Here is an 18,727-nt window from a genome sequence, read left to right on the forward strand (position 1 = left end):
ATGGGGTCCAATTGCCACTGTTAGTGATTAAACAAAGTGAGTGTAAAGGGGGTGACAGTATCACTTTAAAAGTCATTGTGGTACTGGCCCTTTAAGAACAAATTCGTTAACAGGGACAGTGCTAAAGAGACATATTAGCTACCTGGATCTGCCATGCTTTACTTCCACCACTTATATACTCTCAGAATATTTCATGTTTCATGTATGGACAGTACGAACGACGGCCAATATAGAATAAAATGTGTCTATGAAATGACCATTTATCAGAGGATTCTTTATCCAACCGGTAACCTACTTTTATCCAATGTATATGGCCGCCTTGTGTCAAAAGAACAAAACCGATTCTGGGAGTGACCTTTACCAGCCAAGCTAAAAACAGATCTTTTCTAACTTTTCAGAGCATAGCGACTGATGAGCTGGACAAATGAGAGAGACAAGTGCAACATCTGAGCACTGAACGTATTCGTAATAGTACGTCGGCGGCACGCTGCGCACTACGGTGGGAGAAGACGCTGCTGTACTGCCCAGGAAAGAGGTCGGAGCGCAGCGGAAATGCAATGCTTGCCCCCGGGTGACATCACAGGAGAACAGAGCCTTCAATTACACTTGGTGGGGCATGGTTACAGAGCTGAAGCCTGCCCAGGACCATGACTACATGGAGGAGTCACATGCCCAGATGACTACTTGCCCGTAATTTACATGCAGCGCAGGAGATTATAAAAGTAAGATTGCGGTTTATATACACATGGGGTGCAGGCTACTAGGGTATGTTTGAGAAGCGTGCTGGGTGATGTACCAGCATGTTTCCTTAGCGTTAGGGCTGTTTTCGGCTTGATTGGTTCCCTTTAAATGGAGGCGGATGATGGATAGAAAATGTAGAAAATGCATCTGTACCGACTTTCGACCTTGAATAGGTGATCAGTTGTTGGCCTACATATGCAGGAAAGCGTGTGAAAAGACAGGGAAACGGGGTGGATGGGTAGGGAGACCAAAGACTTGGGCAGTTGGATTTCTTTGAAGTTCTTTTCATATTTGAACGTTATCTATCTAAATTTATGAGAAACGGAGAACATCAAGAACGAATAAGAGACCGCATTGGTGCTAATAGGTGGCTATTTATACAGAATTGGCTTTTTATACCATTTCCTTTCCTACTTCAATCAGCAGCTCCAGATGTGTGACCTGTAAACATGATCTTATGAAAGAGAGTGGTGCTCACAAGCGGAGACATTATTATGCCATGCGAGACCACAAACCACGACACAAAATAGCTAAAGCTCAAGGGAGTAATAAAGGGTAACAGAAAGAAGCTTTGTGTGGGAGGTCATCTTACACGGAAGTGTTACTAGGTGTGTGTATATATATCTTCAAAAAATATGCATATATGATATATTACATTATTATTATTATTTTTATTATTATTATTAATAATAATAATAATAATAATAATAATAATAATAATAGGGCATCAAACACTAATCTTAAAGACCTCAGTAGGAAAGAAAATTCCTACATCAGTCATATGTAACATGTGCTATATATACATTCTCTGTATCTGTGTGCCAGCGGGGTAATTTTTTAGGACCGTCTTGGGAGATGCCAGCCTCGATATACCCCCATGTCTCCCTTATACCTCTCCTGTCAGCCTGCAGTTATTGTGGGGTTACAGTACAGAGCAGGGTGGTAGCTGGCTATCAAAAGGCCTACCATTTTCTTTGAAACAGCTGCCTAACTATGGGTAATCTCTTCTTCTGGAAAGATCTCTGGCTTGGCAGACATTCCCAGCCATGTGATAAAGTAATACTGGAACCCCCCTCTTAGGGCCCTATTCCACCAGACGATTAACGTTCAGATTATCGTTAAATCATTCGAAACCAAACGATAATCGGTTGAAATGCAGTTAACGATTAACGACCGAACGAGAAATCGTTGATCGCTTTATAAGACCTGGACCTATTTTTATTGTTGCTTGTTCGCAAAACGTTCGCATTGAATAAGACGTCGTTCGGTCGTTTGCAGTAGATACGAACGCAATAGCGAAGAAATAGCGAAGAAAAAACTATCGCAAATACGATCATAAGTAACGATTATCGTTCCATGGAAATGAGTGAACGTTTTCAGGTCTTTCGCAATAGCGGTCGCTTGAGATAGTTAATCGTTAACGATTATGCGAACGATAATCGTCCGGTGGAATAGGGCCCTTACTCTGGCTTTATTTCAATAGTGCACAGTGTCCCCTAGGCGGGGCTTCACAGCAGTTAAGCCCCACCTCCCTGCTGGGGAGAGGAGGACCAATCCCTGTGAAGCCCCGCCTCCCTGCTGGGGAGAGGAGGACCAATTCCTGTGAAGCCCCACCTAGGTGACATTGTCCACGATGAAATGAAGTGATTTTAGAGCATTAAGGAGACACAGGTAAGTAATATACAGGTATATATGTAATGTGCAGCATCTAAGCTTGAGGATGGTGCGGAGAACCACACATAGCGTAAGGAGGGGTATCACTTTAAGACTTCTAGTGGGAGAAAAAAAAAACCTTTGGTCCCATGACATCAAATGAACACAAAAAAACCATTGCCGTTTTCCATACCATAAAAATACATTAGGTAGTGCTGCATTCATACAGACCCAGATTTTTTTTTTCTTTCTAATGACACAGACTCCAAGATTAACAATTCTTTGTTAGATTTTGTTTACACATCCCTTCAACGGGCAGATTACACAAAAATTTAAATACAATAGGTTACTGCAAGATACATTAGAGCTCCAGTGATATTTGCCGGCAATTGACTGCATACTGCTGGAGTTCTAATGTGTCTTACATTTTTAAGTTCAAATTTTTATATTGTTTACATATCCCTTCAAGGGACAAATTCTTCAAAAATTAGAATGGAAAAAAAAAAAAAATCAATAAAAAAAAAATCAATAGTTGAACCAAGCACCCACACTCTGCCTAGCAGGGGGCACTTGGTTAAATGCTCCAATCTCCCATTCATTTGGGTCTGTTACTGAAGTCGAGCACTCAACACTAGTACTTAGGTTTCATTAGTAAAATAGTAAAGAGGATGCTACCGCAATAAGGCTATGTTCACACACTGTATAACGACAGTTGTTATACTGGACGGCGTTTGTAAGTTTCTGCAGCCATAAGAGCTCTGACAGCCGCAGGAACATTTATTTCCAAATGGCCCATTCAGGGTGTGTCTGGAATCCATTAAGCATTGGTTTCCATACACACCATGGATGAACAGACACAGCAATGTGTGTGTATGGAAGATAAATAACGTGGAACAGCTGCCGTTAAAAATTGACATGATCATTATTTTGCATGGCCACCGTTGTCTGTGCAGGGTATGCAAGGGACAGGCGGCATTGCATTGATTTCAATGCAATGCCGCTTAGGCTGAAAAGAATGGCCTCTGTTTTCATCAGCTGCATTACTTTAAAAAAAAAAAAAAAAAAAAAAAAAATGGTGTGAACATACCCTCCAGGTGTTTTACAACATGGAATAATAAATATATTGTGAGAAGTTACTTACTTGTGGAATTTCCCTGCCCTGTCCTCATTGTCTGCGTAAAGGAACATTTTCAGTGCATAATTCTCCACATGGGCACTGCCAACAATCTCCTGAGTAATGGAGTCACAGTCGCCGAGCTGCTTCTTTTGCTGTGGGAAATTACGAAACAAAATGGTTTTAATGGTAGCATCCTAACGGTACTACGTAACAAAACAAAAAGAGAAAGGCAACATACAGCAATACATAATAATGCGGGGAAAGGCGTCCGTCTTATTATAATCACAGCCGCAAATAATGACCAGGATTGTGATTATATCGAGATGGCCGACATTCCCTGCTATGTTCCTAAAGTGGGAACATAGCCTAAAAGTTAGATAAATATAATCCTATGATTTAAATATATATGTATATAACTGTCCATGTAAATAAACACAGGTTCCCTTCCTTTCAGTTGTCATTCTCCTAGTCGCCATTTAGATCTGACAACTGATCTCGTTAGAAGTTTTTCTCTTGCTCATAAGGACGGCTATAAACTATTACAAGACAACGCATAGTGGTTTACGCCCTTCTCCCTTTCCCTATTGTTCTATGTTTATTATGTCTTTGTGGCAGTTTCTTGGGGCCCTATTACAAGGGATGATTATCGTGCGAAAAATCGTTCGAATTTAAACGATAATCGTTCTGTGTCATTGCAGGCAATAATTGAAAAATTGTTTATATGTCGTTGATTTAGATCTGAACCTAAAATTATGGTTAATCGTTCGCTGTAATTCCACATTCGTTCGCTCAAGTTCCGCATTTGTTCACTAATCATTCAGTGTTATTGCACATTGTCCATTGTTTTGCTGGGATCACCGATCATAGCAACGATCGTAACTAACGACCATCGTTCTGTGTAATATGGTGAACGATTTCTGGTTAACGATAAACAATCTTGTTTGCGATCGTTTATAGTTATTGGTTAATCGTTAGAAATCACTCCGTGTAATAGGACCCTTCGACATGTTCAGAAAACTTGATGTCAATCACAGAGAAGTCGACCTAAGTCACGTGTCATCCGTGTCTTATACATATAAGATTTGTGAGTACCATATTTTTTCACGTGCTATTGATAAAAAACCTTTAATAAAAACCTAATTTAAAAATAAATACAAAATGTTCAATAAATGTTCAAAAATAAAGACGTGTTAGTATTCCAAATGACCTAAGCGGAAAAGAAACATTCTGTACGACAGCTTACACTGAGGGAGTGGCTGCTGGGGTGAATTGTCTTTAGTGGATATCAAACAACACATATGTATCCTTTATATAGAGTGAATTTGTCCCCTAGATTTTTTTCTTTTTTTTTTTACAGATTAGAACTATATATTGAAACATTTTTATTCTAATCGCTTTGAATTTCTGACTCAAATTTTTTTTAGTATATTATTATGAGATGTTTTTGCCAACATTTAGACATAAGCTTTACAGCAAACCCCATGGACAAATGGAACAATTGCCTCAAGCAGACCTAATAAGCTACTATGGGAGAGGTTTCTAGACATGATCTGTGACCTAGGGGTTTGTCAATGAGTTGGGGGCTGAGCTCTAAGCATTAGCTATTGAGAAGATTCTGTCCTATCTACACTGTACTTCTTTTACTTCTGTTAAAAAAAAATAATTTTCTGTCTTCCGGTACTTATCAACTGCTGTATGACCTGCAGAAAGAGGTGTATTCTTTCCAGTCTGTCTGACAGTGCTCTCTGCTGCCACCTCTGTCCATGTCAGGAACTGAAGAGGTTTTCTATGGGGATTTCCTGCTGCTCCAAACAATTCCTGACATGGACAGAGGTGGCAGCAGAGAGCACTGTGTCAGACTATAGAGAATACACCACTTCCTGCATGACATACAGCAGCTGATAAGTACTGGAAGACTGGAGATTATTTTTTTTTTTAACAGAAGTAAATTACAAATCTGCACTTTCTGACATCAGTTGTAAGAAAAGAAAATTGCTGAAGTACCCCTTGAATTTTTTTCCCAGAAACCCTCCACCACTATATATAGCCCTTTCATTTGTCTCCAATTAGTTTAGATGACTAACAAGTACTGTATCAAATTCACATTTTAGTAAGTAATAATGTTATAACAATCTTAAACTGAAGCTTATTCCCTATGTCCTTTGTAATGAAAATGGGTGAACCGCCCTGACTGGTTTAGTAACCCAGAGATTAAACAGACTACTGTTTCAGTAATTGAAAGACTTCTCTTAAAAGACGCGGTCTCAGTATACAAGAGGCCTCGGATTCCCTAATAAAATAAAATAAAAAAAGAGCAAATAACAGCAGCCCAGTCACAACAGGTGGACTTAGAGCTCCTAAATGGGCTCACTGTTCAACACAGAGGAAATCTCGACTTATTCCGCAGAAAACAAAAAACAGGATTATCAACACATCACACCGGCCTTCGGTTTTTACACTGCCAAGAGACGTGAACAGGGGGCTTTCAGTAATGGACGGCTTGTGTTTTTCTAGTGAGTTTACATGAGCAAAAATTCATCTTGCAGACTAGACATTTACTATATAAAAATCCTTGGCACCTCTTTCAATAACGCACACAGAAGAACGGCCAAATCCGCCTGCTGGAGATTTTCACTTCGAGGTAAACACCTGATGACTACTCAGTACAGCGGAGAGAGATCTCCACACAGCACCGCCTCTTTATGTGTGCCCACTCGGGGGAATTTACCAATACTAGCAAATTCACCAGTGATGGGGTTTAAGTCACACAGCTAGGGCTGGGCGATATGGCCAAAAAATAAAATCTTTTTTTTTTTTTAATTGGACGATTCTCGATTTAAATATCCATTTTTACATTTTTTTTGCTAAATAAACAGAACATTTTTCTCGCTGCGTCAGATACTATTTTAATGACATTTGAGACAACAAGTGTATTGCTTCCCAGTTTAACAGTGCTCCCCTTTGACTAAGGCAGACTGGGGATGACTGAAGGGGACCTGGGGGTGACTGAGGGGTACTGGGGAAGCAGGTAGGTGACTGAGGGGGACTGGGGGTGATTGAGGAGGACCGGGGCAGCTGGGGGTGACTGAGGTAACTGGGGCAGCTGTGGGTGACTGGGGAAGCTGGGGGTGACTGAGGGGGGGGGGGGGGGCTGGGGCTGACTGGGGCAGACTATGGGTGACTGGGGCAGGAGTGCACATAGACCTCCTCCTCTCACCCCAGCACACAAGTTCCCCTCGCGGCCACACACAGAGGTCCCCGGTCTTTGGAGGAGGCAGCAGGGACTGAAGGATAGGGTGATTACTGGAGCTGTACAACGGGATCCAATCACGCTGTACAGCTCCAGGACCCACAGCAACACTATCACCCTGCAGTCCCTGCTGTTTCCTCCAGTGACCGAGGACCTGTGTGTGTGGCCGGGAGAGGAGCAAGAGGCTGTGTATAAAAGGCGGGGGCAGGTCAGCAGCTTCTGGATGCTGCCCGAGCTGCATCTCTACAGACTGCCTGCCCACCCTGCACCACAGCGCCCCTCTCCAGACTGCTTGGCCGCCCGCCACGCCGGACCTACACGCCCCTCTCCGGACTGCCCGCCCACCACTGTACCGCGCCGTCCGCTCCACCTGCAATGATTTTTTGTGGAAATCAAATTTACGATTTTGACAAAAAAATCTAATTGATTCTAACATTCTGGGCAAATTAATCAAATTAAATTTTATTAATCGCCCAGCCCTACACACCACACCATTTCACCAGCATTTCGAACACATTTATTATGTGGGTGCATGTCTTTGCCGGTACACTACAATCCTGCCTGTTTTCACACCAGTATGGGGGGGGGGGGGGGGGGGGTAATAGCTGCCTTACTGGTTTTATGAATTTTCAAATAAACTTTAACTATATAGTGCAACGAAGATAAAATGCCACATAAAAAAGAGTGACTAGTTATCGCTGTCTGGCGGTCAGCGTGGCCTCTGCCCGCCAATTATCCCTGCACTTCGCACTGACAGGCAGAGAGTGGCGACTAGTCATGGGCAGCTGCTTGCCCAGACGACTAACTACACCCCCTCTCCCAGTCTTGCATGGCAGAACAAATTACCTTGTTCCCTGATGTGAAGCTACTGCTGCAGCCACGGCTGGTATATGCTCCACGAGCCGCACAGTAGATCTATACTCTGCTGCTGGAAACTATATCAGCACAATTGTACTGATTGGTTCCCTTTAAAGGGTACTCCGGGCTCTGTGTATTTTCTGTGTACGGACAGGGAGCGGGTAGATATAGAAGCCGCCGGTCACTTACCTCCCCGGTTCCAGATCGCGCTGTCCCGTCCTCCCATCCGCCTGCCGATTGCTGGTCTGAGCTCAAACCAGAAAATGGCAGCGGGACGGCAGAGCAGGGGGGCACAATCCAGGACCAAACGCTGGAACCGGGGAGGTAAGTGACTGGCGGCTTCTATATCCATCCCTTCCCTGGCCGTACACAGAAAATACACATACTGTAGCCCGGAGTATCCCTTTAAGACTCATAGCCCAAAGCCTGGACAAAGATTTGACAAGAATCCATCAAGGAACAGAGATTGTCCATTTACTCTTACGAATATACCCTTAGCTTAATAATATATTCATAAAATGTCAAAATTATAATACATCTAATATAAAAGAAAACAAGATGGTTAAATGTTTCAAACATGTAAAGGCTTATTCAGTAGGATGTAACAAAGGAAGAGGGACATAGCCAAGGGATCTGCATGCACAGGCTCTGTTGGGATCACAACAAGATCGCTGTTCCAGAAGAAGTTAATTACGACAAAAACAATGAGGTGAAATTTATAGTAAAAAGTGCAAATTCCCTTAATAAATAGAATGATGTGTCTGCAACTTGGTTTACTTACATGACGTAATTTTTAAATTCCTGTCCCAAATTACCCTCTGGTGTCAGGAACGTTATTTACGAGGCAGCTCATAAATCATGTCACTTTATTGCTGTTTTCAGCTATTTCAATCTGAATGAACTGAAGCCTTGAATTTCCTGCCATGAATTAGGCAGCCATCAAAACCCGCCGACTTACTGCTCATCAGCATTGGGGATGTTTGGATTTCAAAAACAGCATTTTTTCAATTACATTCAGTGGGGGAGAAAAAAAACAAAAAAACACAAACATTCTAAAAAATACCCCAAAATTATTTTTACAAATGATCTTTAGAATGATGAATTTCTATTATTTTGTGTAAGTTTTTTAATAGGTTGTTGTCCGTTTAAAAAACTTAACAAAACACTTACTCTTACCTCTCTGCATTCCCCCTCTGCATTCCCCCGATGTCCCTCAATGACTGCAGCACCTTCTGAAAAAAAAACCTCATCTCGGCTCTGGTGACCGGCTCAACCAATCACTGACTGAGTTGTGACAGCAGTGCGGCCAGTGATTGGCTGAGTGAGCCAAGTTTTTCTGAAAGGGCAGCAGTTATGGTCACTGCAGGAGGACACCAGGGGCGCGCAGAGAGGTAAGCATATGATGTTTAGGTTTTATAACAAAACAGCAATATATATATATATATATATATATATACATACATACACACATACACACACACACACACGCGTACATACATATTTAATTATAAACACATATTAGTGGTAGGACACAGAGGCTCAATCTTATTTTGTACTCTATGTATTCTATGAGATCTACGGCACACTGGGTATGTCTGTTAGAATACGTGCCTTAAATGTTGAGATCGGAACACAAGATCGAGTAGAGAATAGTGTGTAGGGAAGGAAGATTCTTTTTGCTTTTTAACTTTACCAAGCCATGATGTTAACTTGTTGCCATGATGTTATTTACCACCTGGAGCCCTGCTTCTGAAGGCCTCCATGGCTGCTATGTCAGATATACTATTATAGTCTACCACGGGCAGGATAGAATAATAAATCACTGCTTTGACAGTTCATTGCCATGTATCCATAAGATTGTTTACAAAAGTACCCTAAAAAAGCTTTAAAAAAAAGTGAAATATGTAAAAATATACATATTTTCAAAATCTTTAAAGTGACTCTGTACCCACAATCTGACCCTCCAAACCACTTGTACCTTCGGATAGCTGCTTTTAATCCAAGATCTGTCCTGGGGTCGGTTCGCCAGGTGATGCAGTTATTGTGCTAAAAAACTACTTGTAGGCTGGGTTCACACTACGTATATTTCAGTCAGTTCTGTTTGATATATCCCCCTCCTCTGGTAGGCGCCATTGGCACCAGTGTTATTTCAATCACCGATCACGGTTATATAGTTATGTTTGATAGATCCCCCTTCAGTAGGCACCATTGGCACCAGTGTTATTCCAATCACCGATTAGCAGTTATAGGCTGGGTTCACACTACGTATATTTCAGTCAGTATTGTGGTCCTCATATTGCAACCAAAACCAGGAGTGGATTAAAAACACAGAAAGGATCTGTTCACACAATGTTGAAATTGAGTGGATGGCCGCCATTTAATGGCAAATATTTGCTGTTATTTTAAAACAACAGCTGTTATATTGAAATAATGGCCGTTATTTACTGTTATATGGCGGCCATCCACTCAATTTCAATATTGTGTGAACAGATCCTTTCTGTGTTTAATCCACTCCTGGTTTTGGTTGCAATATGAGGACCACAATACTGACTGAAATATACGTAGTGTGAACCCAGCCTTAAACTTGAAGCCCGTGCCAAACAGGAGTATCTGTGCCCTAACTTTGCACCACCCCCTCCGTCCCTCCTCCCCACCCTCTTCATCATTAGGAATGCCACTGAAACATTTTCTCCATGCTGAACGTTACGCAGGTCCTTAATAGAGATGAGCAAACCTCGAGCATGCTCGAGTCGATCCGAACCCGAACTTTCGGCATTTGATTAGCAGTGGCTGCTGAAGTTGGATAAAGCCCTAAGGCTATGTGGACCACATGGATATAGTCATTGGCTGTATCCATGTTTTCCAGACAACCTTAGAGCTTTATTTAAGTTCAGCAGCCCCAGCTAATCAAATACCGAACGTTCGGGTTCGGATGGACTCGAACCCGGTTCGCTCATCTCTAGTCCTTAATGATCCAGCCCATGTGCCGGGCTAAACAGGTGGGGAATAGGAGACAATCTGCCTGGAGCATTCCTAATGATGAAGAGGGTGGGGAGGAGGGACAGAGGGGTGGTGCAAATTTAGGGCACAGATACTCCCGTTTGGCACGGGCTTCAAGTTTAAAAGTATTTTTTTTTTTAGGACAATAACTGCATCACCTGCCGAACGGACCGCAGGACAGATCTTGGAGTAAAAGGAGCTATCCGAAGGTACAAGTGGTTTGGGGGGGTCAGATTGTGGGTACAGAGTCGCTTTAATAAAAATTTCTAATCACCCTAAGTTCCCATTTTTATTTTTTTTTACATAAAAAAAAAGTCCTCAGCTCAGAAGATAGAATATCAAAAAGATTTACACCAAGTACAGCTAAAAGACAAAACAAAAACAAAACTGTGTACATGCTGGAGTAAAAAAAAATTACAACTTAATAATACTAAATGCTACTGAGGTTAACGTCCTCTTGATTGCCATTACACATTATATAGTAAAAACAGCTGGTAAAATGTGACACTGATTTATGGACAGAGATATACGGCAACGTAGGATTTATAGGGAAACTCCTGATCGCACTGATATACTCCTTGTACTGATATACTCCTAGTGAATAATTTATCACAGTGAAGAATGTGGCATATGTAACAAGTGCATTAGTTACCATGTATCTTGGAGGTGTTTATATTGGGGTTTTAGGTTAACGATACTGTGATATGTAGAATGTAACATGTAATTACAGTTATGGTTAATAAGCTAATTATACAAATTGTCCACATCAGCCCCATAGACTGCACATGACTTGATATGTAAGATGCTAGAACACTGTGTAATCCTACGGTATTACACTGCCTCCTAATTGTTTTATAATACTGAAAATTACAAAATACTTTCCAAGCTTCCTTGAATTAAGTTTTCAATCACATATACTTTCTTTTTATTTGCTGAAAAACGCATCCTGGTCTACACTTTATTCTGAATAAGAGGCTGTTATAAACAGTAGAACATTCTCTAGACGTGTACGCGTGTCCAGCACACAGGTGTGATGTTGGTACCTGCTTTTTGTAGTATGGCTGGCTGTGTCCCCCAAATGGTCAGTGACCTGCCGTGTTGTTGCGGGTCCCTTGAGCTCTTGTCACGGCAGTCCTGAGTGGCAACTGACCCACTCGGACTGTCGGTACCACCACTCACAGAGGGGGGAAATAATCTAAGGTGTGCAGTTGTGTGTGTATGGGTGCAGGTGCAGACAGAGAACAACAAGGTGCAGTTAGTATAAAAATATAAAAGCTTTACTGTAGAACTTGGCAGGTTATAGTACATGGTTTCACACGTAAACAAGCTTGACACACTTGAATGCTTGAAGGAGGTGCTTGAGAGAAGTAAGAGAGGTAGTTGTTGCAGTGCTTGTAGAGTGAAGAGTAGAGGAGAGGAGTTTTCCAGATGAGCCCAAACCCAGTGTAGCTGTGTACTGCCAGAACCTAGAGTGAAGTGATACTCGTACTCACGTTTAGACACTGTCTGACCTCCTTCTGCCCTCTCGTAGCGTAGAACCTATCTAAGTAGGGTAGTATAAGCCCCAGCTGTGGTTATCTGGGTGTAGCTAGGTGTCAAAGTCTTCCTGGTTACCTGTGCATCAGGATACGTAGACCTTTACATACAGTACCAGTTGCTTTGTCCTACTGAGGCTAGTTATTATTTTGTTCAGTATACTGCCCTGATCTGTTTAGATGGCGTGGGTCAGGGTGTTTCTTGGTGACTACTCTCCCTGTTGTTTGTTAAACATAATAGATATAGTTGTTTGACTGAAAGAACTTTTGATCTCTAGTTGCATCTGTTCACACTCGTGGCTAGACTCCACTGAGCTGCGTACTTCCTCTCACACAGAGCTAACTAACTTCTCTTACAGGGGCCTGTTGTCTGCGAGATGATAGGTAGAGAAGGTACAGGGGCCTATTGTGTGAGATGATAGGTAGAGAAGAAAAGGGCACCTTCTATTGCTCAGCACAAAACACATGGTACAATATAAAACATTAACCCAAGACCTACTTCAGCTGTGCAATACATATAGATAGAAAACACTGACACCTAGTGAGGAAACTTAATGCCTCATCTACCACTTAACCTGAGAGAAAAAAGCTTTTTGACAGGTACACAAGAGAAGAGGAAAAACACCAGTGGTGGGACACCACACTAGAGTCTGTGCTTTTTCCCTGGTGTACACCAAGGCATATAATGATAAATCCCCCCAATGTTCTTTCCATTGGATGGAATTGGTAACCTAGCTTTAAATGTAAATATGATCAAAGCCTTGGTTCTATTTTCCAATACAGATTAATATTTAAGCACTGGCAAGCTTACACAAGTGTTTGCATAGTCTACACACCACACTACTAGCAAATATAAAAACAGCAATACAAAAAAATAAATTCAGTCTGTAGCGTGATGTGAGAACATAGTTTATGACCATGTGCATTTTATTTTAACCATTCCTTGATTTATTAATTCAGCCTGTCTAGATTTTGGAAGGACTGTTTCTATGATCAGTTATTGACTAACTTGGCACTCTTGTCCGTTAGCATGGTGCAAGACGTGCGCTCTACCCAAGACACACCGATACTTTACGGCTGCTGACACACAGCCAAAACGGACAGTTGACTTTAACACCTCGGACGTGCATATATTACGCAACCTGCACACACAGCAATGTCTGTGACACACAGTCAAGCAAATAAAAGCAGAGACACAACATAAATAGTAGATTATTTGCTCTTAATTAGCCGGGTCAGGCTAATAAAGATGTAAGGAAAAAGATCATGTACATAAGGATATCAGGTATAAATCTGGAAAAATATACCAATAAATAACCAGTAGTGCGTAGTGCATAGGTTCTTACCATAAAGTGTACCCGTCGTCACAAAAAAAACTTTTGATATCGAGACATGTCAAAAGGTTTGATACGCCCAGGTCTGAGTGTTCATAGAACCAGGCGGAAGTCTGACTTTTTTTTTTTTAAATTAACTCAGTGCTGAGAGGGGACCGTGCTGCAGCGTGTCTTCTGCCGGCTCATCGTCCCGATCAGTACAGGTATGAACACTTAGACCCGGACCAATCAAAACTTTTGACATGTCTCTATGGTGTTTCCACGACACCCAAAAAGCTTTTTGTAAGAGGTAAACTTTAATTTCAAGAGGCTTGGCTTTCATTTAGATGAATTCCAAACCAACCTTTCTAGAATTATATACATGATCTTTCTGCCATATTCTAAGTGATTCCTATACTTCATGTGTCCCAGGTGTCCATCAGTGAGTAGTCATAAATTATGCTTTGCATTTCGTCTCTTGAAATTGGACAAAAAGTTATGTATTCTTTACATAGTTATTACTATTGTGTCATATAGACAGCTGGATGCTCTTTGGTTAGTTGAGATTTCATACAGTAAGTGATCATGCACCCTACATACTTCTTCTAGATGGGCCGATATGCGTCTGTCTATGGGCAGAAAGGAGCATCAATCAGCAAGATTAGGGATGAGAAAAATTACAGTAGTAGCAAAGTAAATTGTTTCGCTTAGCTCGGTGGTCGAGCTCCAGTGCATAAAGCAGGGCCGATGTACAACAAAAAAACGGTGACAAGCAAAGGAATTGGGCGGAGTTTAAAAAAAAAAAAAACGTAAAACACTATCGCTTACCTGCATTTGCACCTAAAATACTGGCAGACCTAAAAGGAACCTCAAATAGAAAAAGACAGAAATAGTCTCGTGGAAATTTTAACTGTCTTAATTATTTTAAAAGGTCATATAAATCGGCCCTGTCAGTTTTAAGGTCTTCTCTCTTTTTACGGCATAGACAGAACACTCATGTCATTTTCAACCTGTGGGGTCTGAATGGAATTGCCTCGTAATTAACAGAGGACGATGAAAAGCGGCAGCGTGGACGGATACGCACAGTCTGTTTTGACAATTTTACGGCAATGACTAAAAGAACGGCGGATAGGGTCATTTTTCCATATCAAGATTCCAGCGACAACACGAAGAAGAGAGGAAAAGCTTGGATCGTCATTAATAATATCCAGGTGGAAAGTAAAGGCGGTCTGCTCTGGGGGCTTCCATAATTCATTTATAGTTATTTATGGTCCAGCAAATAGTTTATCGCCCCAACAGTTACCAGCTTCATTGTGTAATATACTGAAGTGTCATTAGGTCTCACAGATGTCACACAGTAATTTAACCAAGAAACTGATTTATTGCAGTAATAACAGCTTACAAAATACCGGCAGTCTGTGCATGGAATGGAAAATGCCGTATTCTGCAAACAGCTCATGGTCTCATTTTTCTGTTACATTTTCATACATCTGGCTCCCAAACACGTTACTCTAACATTCTTTTTATGATCTTCATAATGAATGCATTCTGCTCCGATCACTCATCCAATATGGAGAGGCCTGTAATTAAAAAGCACTGCTAACACACGGGTGGAGGAACAATAAAACTTCTATCAGAAAAAAACAAAAAAGTTAAGACACTAGCTGCAAAACTGGGTTTAAAAATGCAGAGTATGAGTCGCACCTTAGCCACATCTCAGCTGCAATGTCCGATCCTCGCTTTAATACTCCAGTATATGGTAGAATGATTTGGAAAAGAAAACGTACACTTCATTTAGCTCAGGTGTGTTTCAGTAATAAGATATACTAATAGAACTAATAGAACTATATTGTAACTTTTAAAGGCGTATTCCAGCAAAAACAAACAAACAAAAAAAAAAACCTGTCAAATCAACTGGTGCCAGAAAGTGCCAGAGATTTGTAATTTAGTTCTAATAAAAAAATCTCAAGTCTTTCAGCACCTACCAGCTGCTGTATGTCCTGCAGGAAGTGGTGTATTCTTTCCAGTCCCTGACATTGACAGAGGTGGCAGCAGAGAGCAGTGTCTCAAACTGGAGAGAATACACCACTTCCTGCAGTACATACAGCAGATAAGTACTAGAAGACTTGAGGTTTTTTTTTTAATAGAAATAAATTACAAAAAAAGAAAAATACAAAAACATTTTTTCCTGCTGAACTACCCTTTTAAAGACCACAATACGTCTTTTTTCGGCGAGGAAAGAAATAGCCTGGCACTGGTCTATTGTGTAGTATATTACAGGAACTTGCATGTTGCATGACAGCAGAGCCCCTGCTCTAACTAGCAGAGAAACCTCTGATCCTTGTAGTTTACCCCTTAGATGCTGATTATGGCTTGTAAGTGGTTTCTGGACTTTTGTCACCCCCATCAGCACCGGGGTGATGCAATCTCTATGATGCAGATGAGTTTATATAGCAGCAGGCAGCCTAATACAAGCTTCCAGGTACTGTAGGCCATATATTTGTGTCTACTCTGTTTTGCCTCCAGCAAGGCGGTTAGGTCAACTATCAACGTTATGTTGACAGGATAATACACTGCAATATAATAGTAGTACAATGTAATAAATTAGATTGGAAGATTCAATTTCTCGTTCCCTTTGTGGGACTTAAAAGTAAGAATTAAAGTTTTGGAAAACATAATTTTATTATATTAAGTATTAAAAAAATCCCCACACCCATCCCAAAAAGATACAACTGGACAACTTCCACTAATAAAATAAAAACACATATTTGGTATCACCACATCTGTAACGACCTGAACTATAATATCTCATTATGGCCATATGTACCTAAAGATGGTGCCAATAGAAAGTACAACTTGGCCCGCAAAAGACAAGCCCTCATCTAGGTAAAAAATGGAAAGGTTATGGCTCTTAGATGACAAGAAAAACGTGTGTCTGTGTACATGATTTTAAATTGTACCTCTGATAATGGGCTCATGCACACTGAGCAATAGACGAGGAATTGTAGAGCAAAGATTTCTGCTTGAAATTCCTCTTCTATTCTGCTCTGGCAGAATAGGATCAGAATATGAGCTGAGTTTAAAGGGAACCAATTACACACAAATTGCCCATAAAGATAAGGAAACGTGCTGGTACATCAGCCAGCACGCTTCCTAACCATCCCCCTGTCCCCTCCGTCCCATGAACATTCAGCCCGCAAAGTTAGCTTAATAGTGTCCCGCGCTGTATGCAAATTACCATCTAAGTAGTCAAGGTGGGCGGGCGGCTGGTCAAGTAGTCACGATGGGCGGGGGCTTCGTCATGTAGTCACAGGCTCCTGGGCCGCCTCCGGTGCTGTAATCACGCCCCTCCGGGCGTGTTGTAAAGCGGCTCCTGGTGACGTCACTCGGGGGGGGCGGCATTGCACATCGGCCACGCCGACGTCTTTACTAAGCTGCGCATGCGCAGTACAGTGGGTGAAGCCGCTGCTGTACTACGCCGCGCAAGCGCAGTACAGCAGCGTCTTCCCAGGCTGCACTGCGCATGCGCAGCTTAGTAAAGACGTCTGCGTGGCCGACGTGCAATGCCGGCCCCCCCGAGTGACGTCACCAGGAGCCGCTTTACAACACGCCCGGAGGGGCGTGATTACAGCACCGGAGGCGGCCCAGGAGCCTGTGACTACATGACGAAGCCCCCGCCCACCGTGACTACTTGACCAGCCGCCCGCCCACCTTGACTACTTAGATGGTAATTTGCATACAGCGCGGGACACTATTAAACTAACTTTGCGGGCTGAATGTTCATGGGACGGAGGGGACAGGGGGATGGTTAGGAAGTTTCCTTATCTTTATGGCCAATTTGTGTGTGATTGGTTCCCTTTAAGCAGAATTCGAGTGGAATTCAAGCGGAATTCAAGCAGAATTTTAAGCAGAATTTAAGCCCCATTGACTTCTATTGGATTCCTCTAGTGGAATCCACCCAAAGGCCCTGTTCACACTTAGCAACAACGTCAGAATTCCGCGGCGGCGCGCTCTCAGCTTAAAGAAATGACATGCCACTTCTTTGAGTGGCGGCTGCGGAGGAGCACGCGCCCTCTATTTCACTCACAGTGGGACACTGAGCAAGGCGGGATTCCGCTGAAGAGCACTCCACCATGGAATTCCGACGTTCTTGCTTAGTGTGAACTTGCTTAGTAAAGCCCATTGAAAACTAATTGAAAATTAAAAAAATTGCTTAATTTAAACGGGCAGAATTTTGCGTGGAATCCGCTTGAAAATCCACCTCTTTTGCTCAGTGTGTAAGGGCCCTATAACTGGATATGGATCACAGGCATGCCAATGGCATATTGTAGCAGTTTAGAGAAGATCCTATAATCCAGTTTGATGGCTTACACCAAAAAAAAGAATACAATGTTTAGGGTAAAGATAAGACATGAAAATCACCAGTGCAAGTTCTGAGCACACACCGGCAATGATTTATCAATCTGCCCGAGACAAAAATGTGTCTGACCAGAGCGATTTTAGAAATGAAAGCCGAGCTGTGATTGGTTGCTGTATGTCCGAAATATAACCAGACACAATTGATAAATCTCTGTAAAAAATAATAAAGCCTCAAAAAACTGTGAATGCAATAAAAGAATGAATAACATAATATATATTTTTTCTACTTGCTTATGTCAAACCTTTCAGTTCATGAATGCTTTAAAAATCATGTAAATCAGAATTAAAAGGAAAACTCTGTCCCCATCTAAAAATGAGGTGCAGCAGGGGATGGGAGGAACGTAATAAAGAATCTGTACTTACCAAACCTTGTGCCCTCGTAGCACCGCATCACCACTCCAGGACCCCCACCGGTCTTCTGCAACATCCTGGCAGAGAAATGCCCACTTAGCTAGTGACTGGGGTGGAACACTGCTGTAGTCAATGACTGGCTGAGTGGGTACTTCCCTTCAGGATATGACAATGCAGGAAGCTGTGAGAAAATGAATACCGGCGGCTCTACTGCAGATGCGGCGCTATGAGGGCACTGGGACAGGCAAGTATAGACTACGTTCCCCTCGGCCCCTGCATGCACCACATTTTTAGATGGGGTCCAGAGTTCTCCTTTAAAACTATATCATCCTAAAACTATATAAATTATCTCAAATACCATACATTGTGGTATGTGTATGAGGGTATGTATATATAAGGATATGTGTGTATATATTTATTATTTATTTATTTATTTATTTTTTTTTGGGGGGGGGGTTGAATGAATGTGTGTTAAAGTTAATATTTTTTT

The 18,727-nt window shown here is 41.8% G+C and overlaps 1 protein-coding gene across 1 annotated transcript in view; it reads right to left on the reverse strand.

Annotated features, from left to right (window-relative positions):
* The window catches only part of VTA1 (vesicle trafficking 1), a 115,374-nt gene that overhangs the window by 43,531 nt on the left and 53,116 nt on the right, over positions 1-18,727 (reverse strand). The window contains exon 3 of the mRNA XM_069954917.1: positions 3,536-3,663. Coding sequence (XP_069811018.1) covers positions 3,536-3,663 — 128 coding nt within the window. The remainder of the gene's footprint in view (positions 1-3,535; positions 3,664-18,727) is intronic.

This window comes from Dendropsophus ebraccatus, chromosome 15, assembly GCF_027789765.1.
Source record: "Dendropsophus ebraccatus isolate aDenEbr1 chromosome 15, aDenEbr1.pat, whole genome shotgun sequence".
In the NCBI taxonomy this organism is placed as follows: Eukaryota; Metazoa; Chordata; class Amphibia; order Anura; family Hylidae; genus Dendropsophus; species Dendropsophus ebraccatus.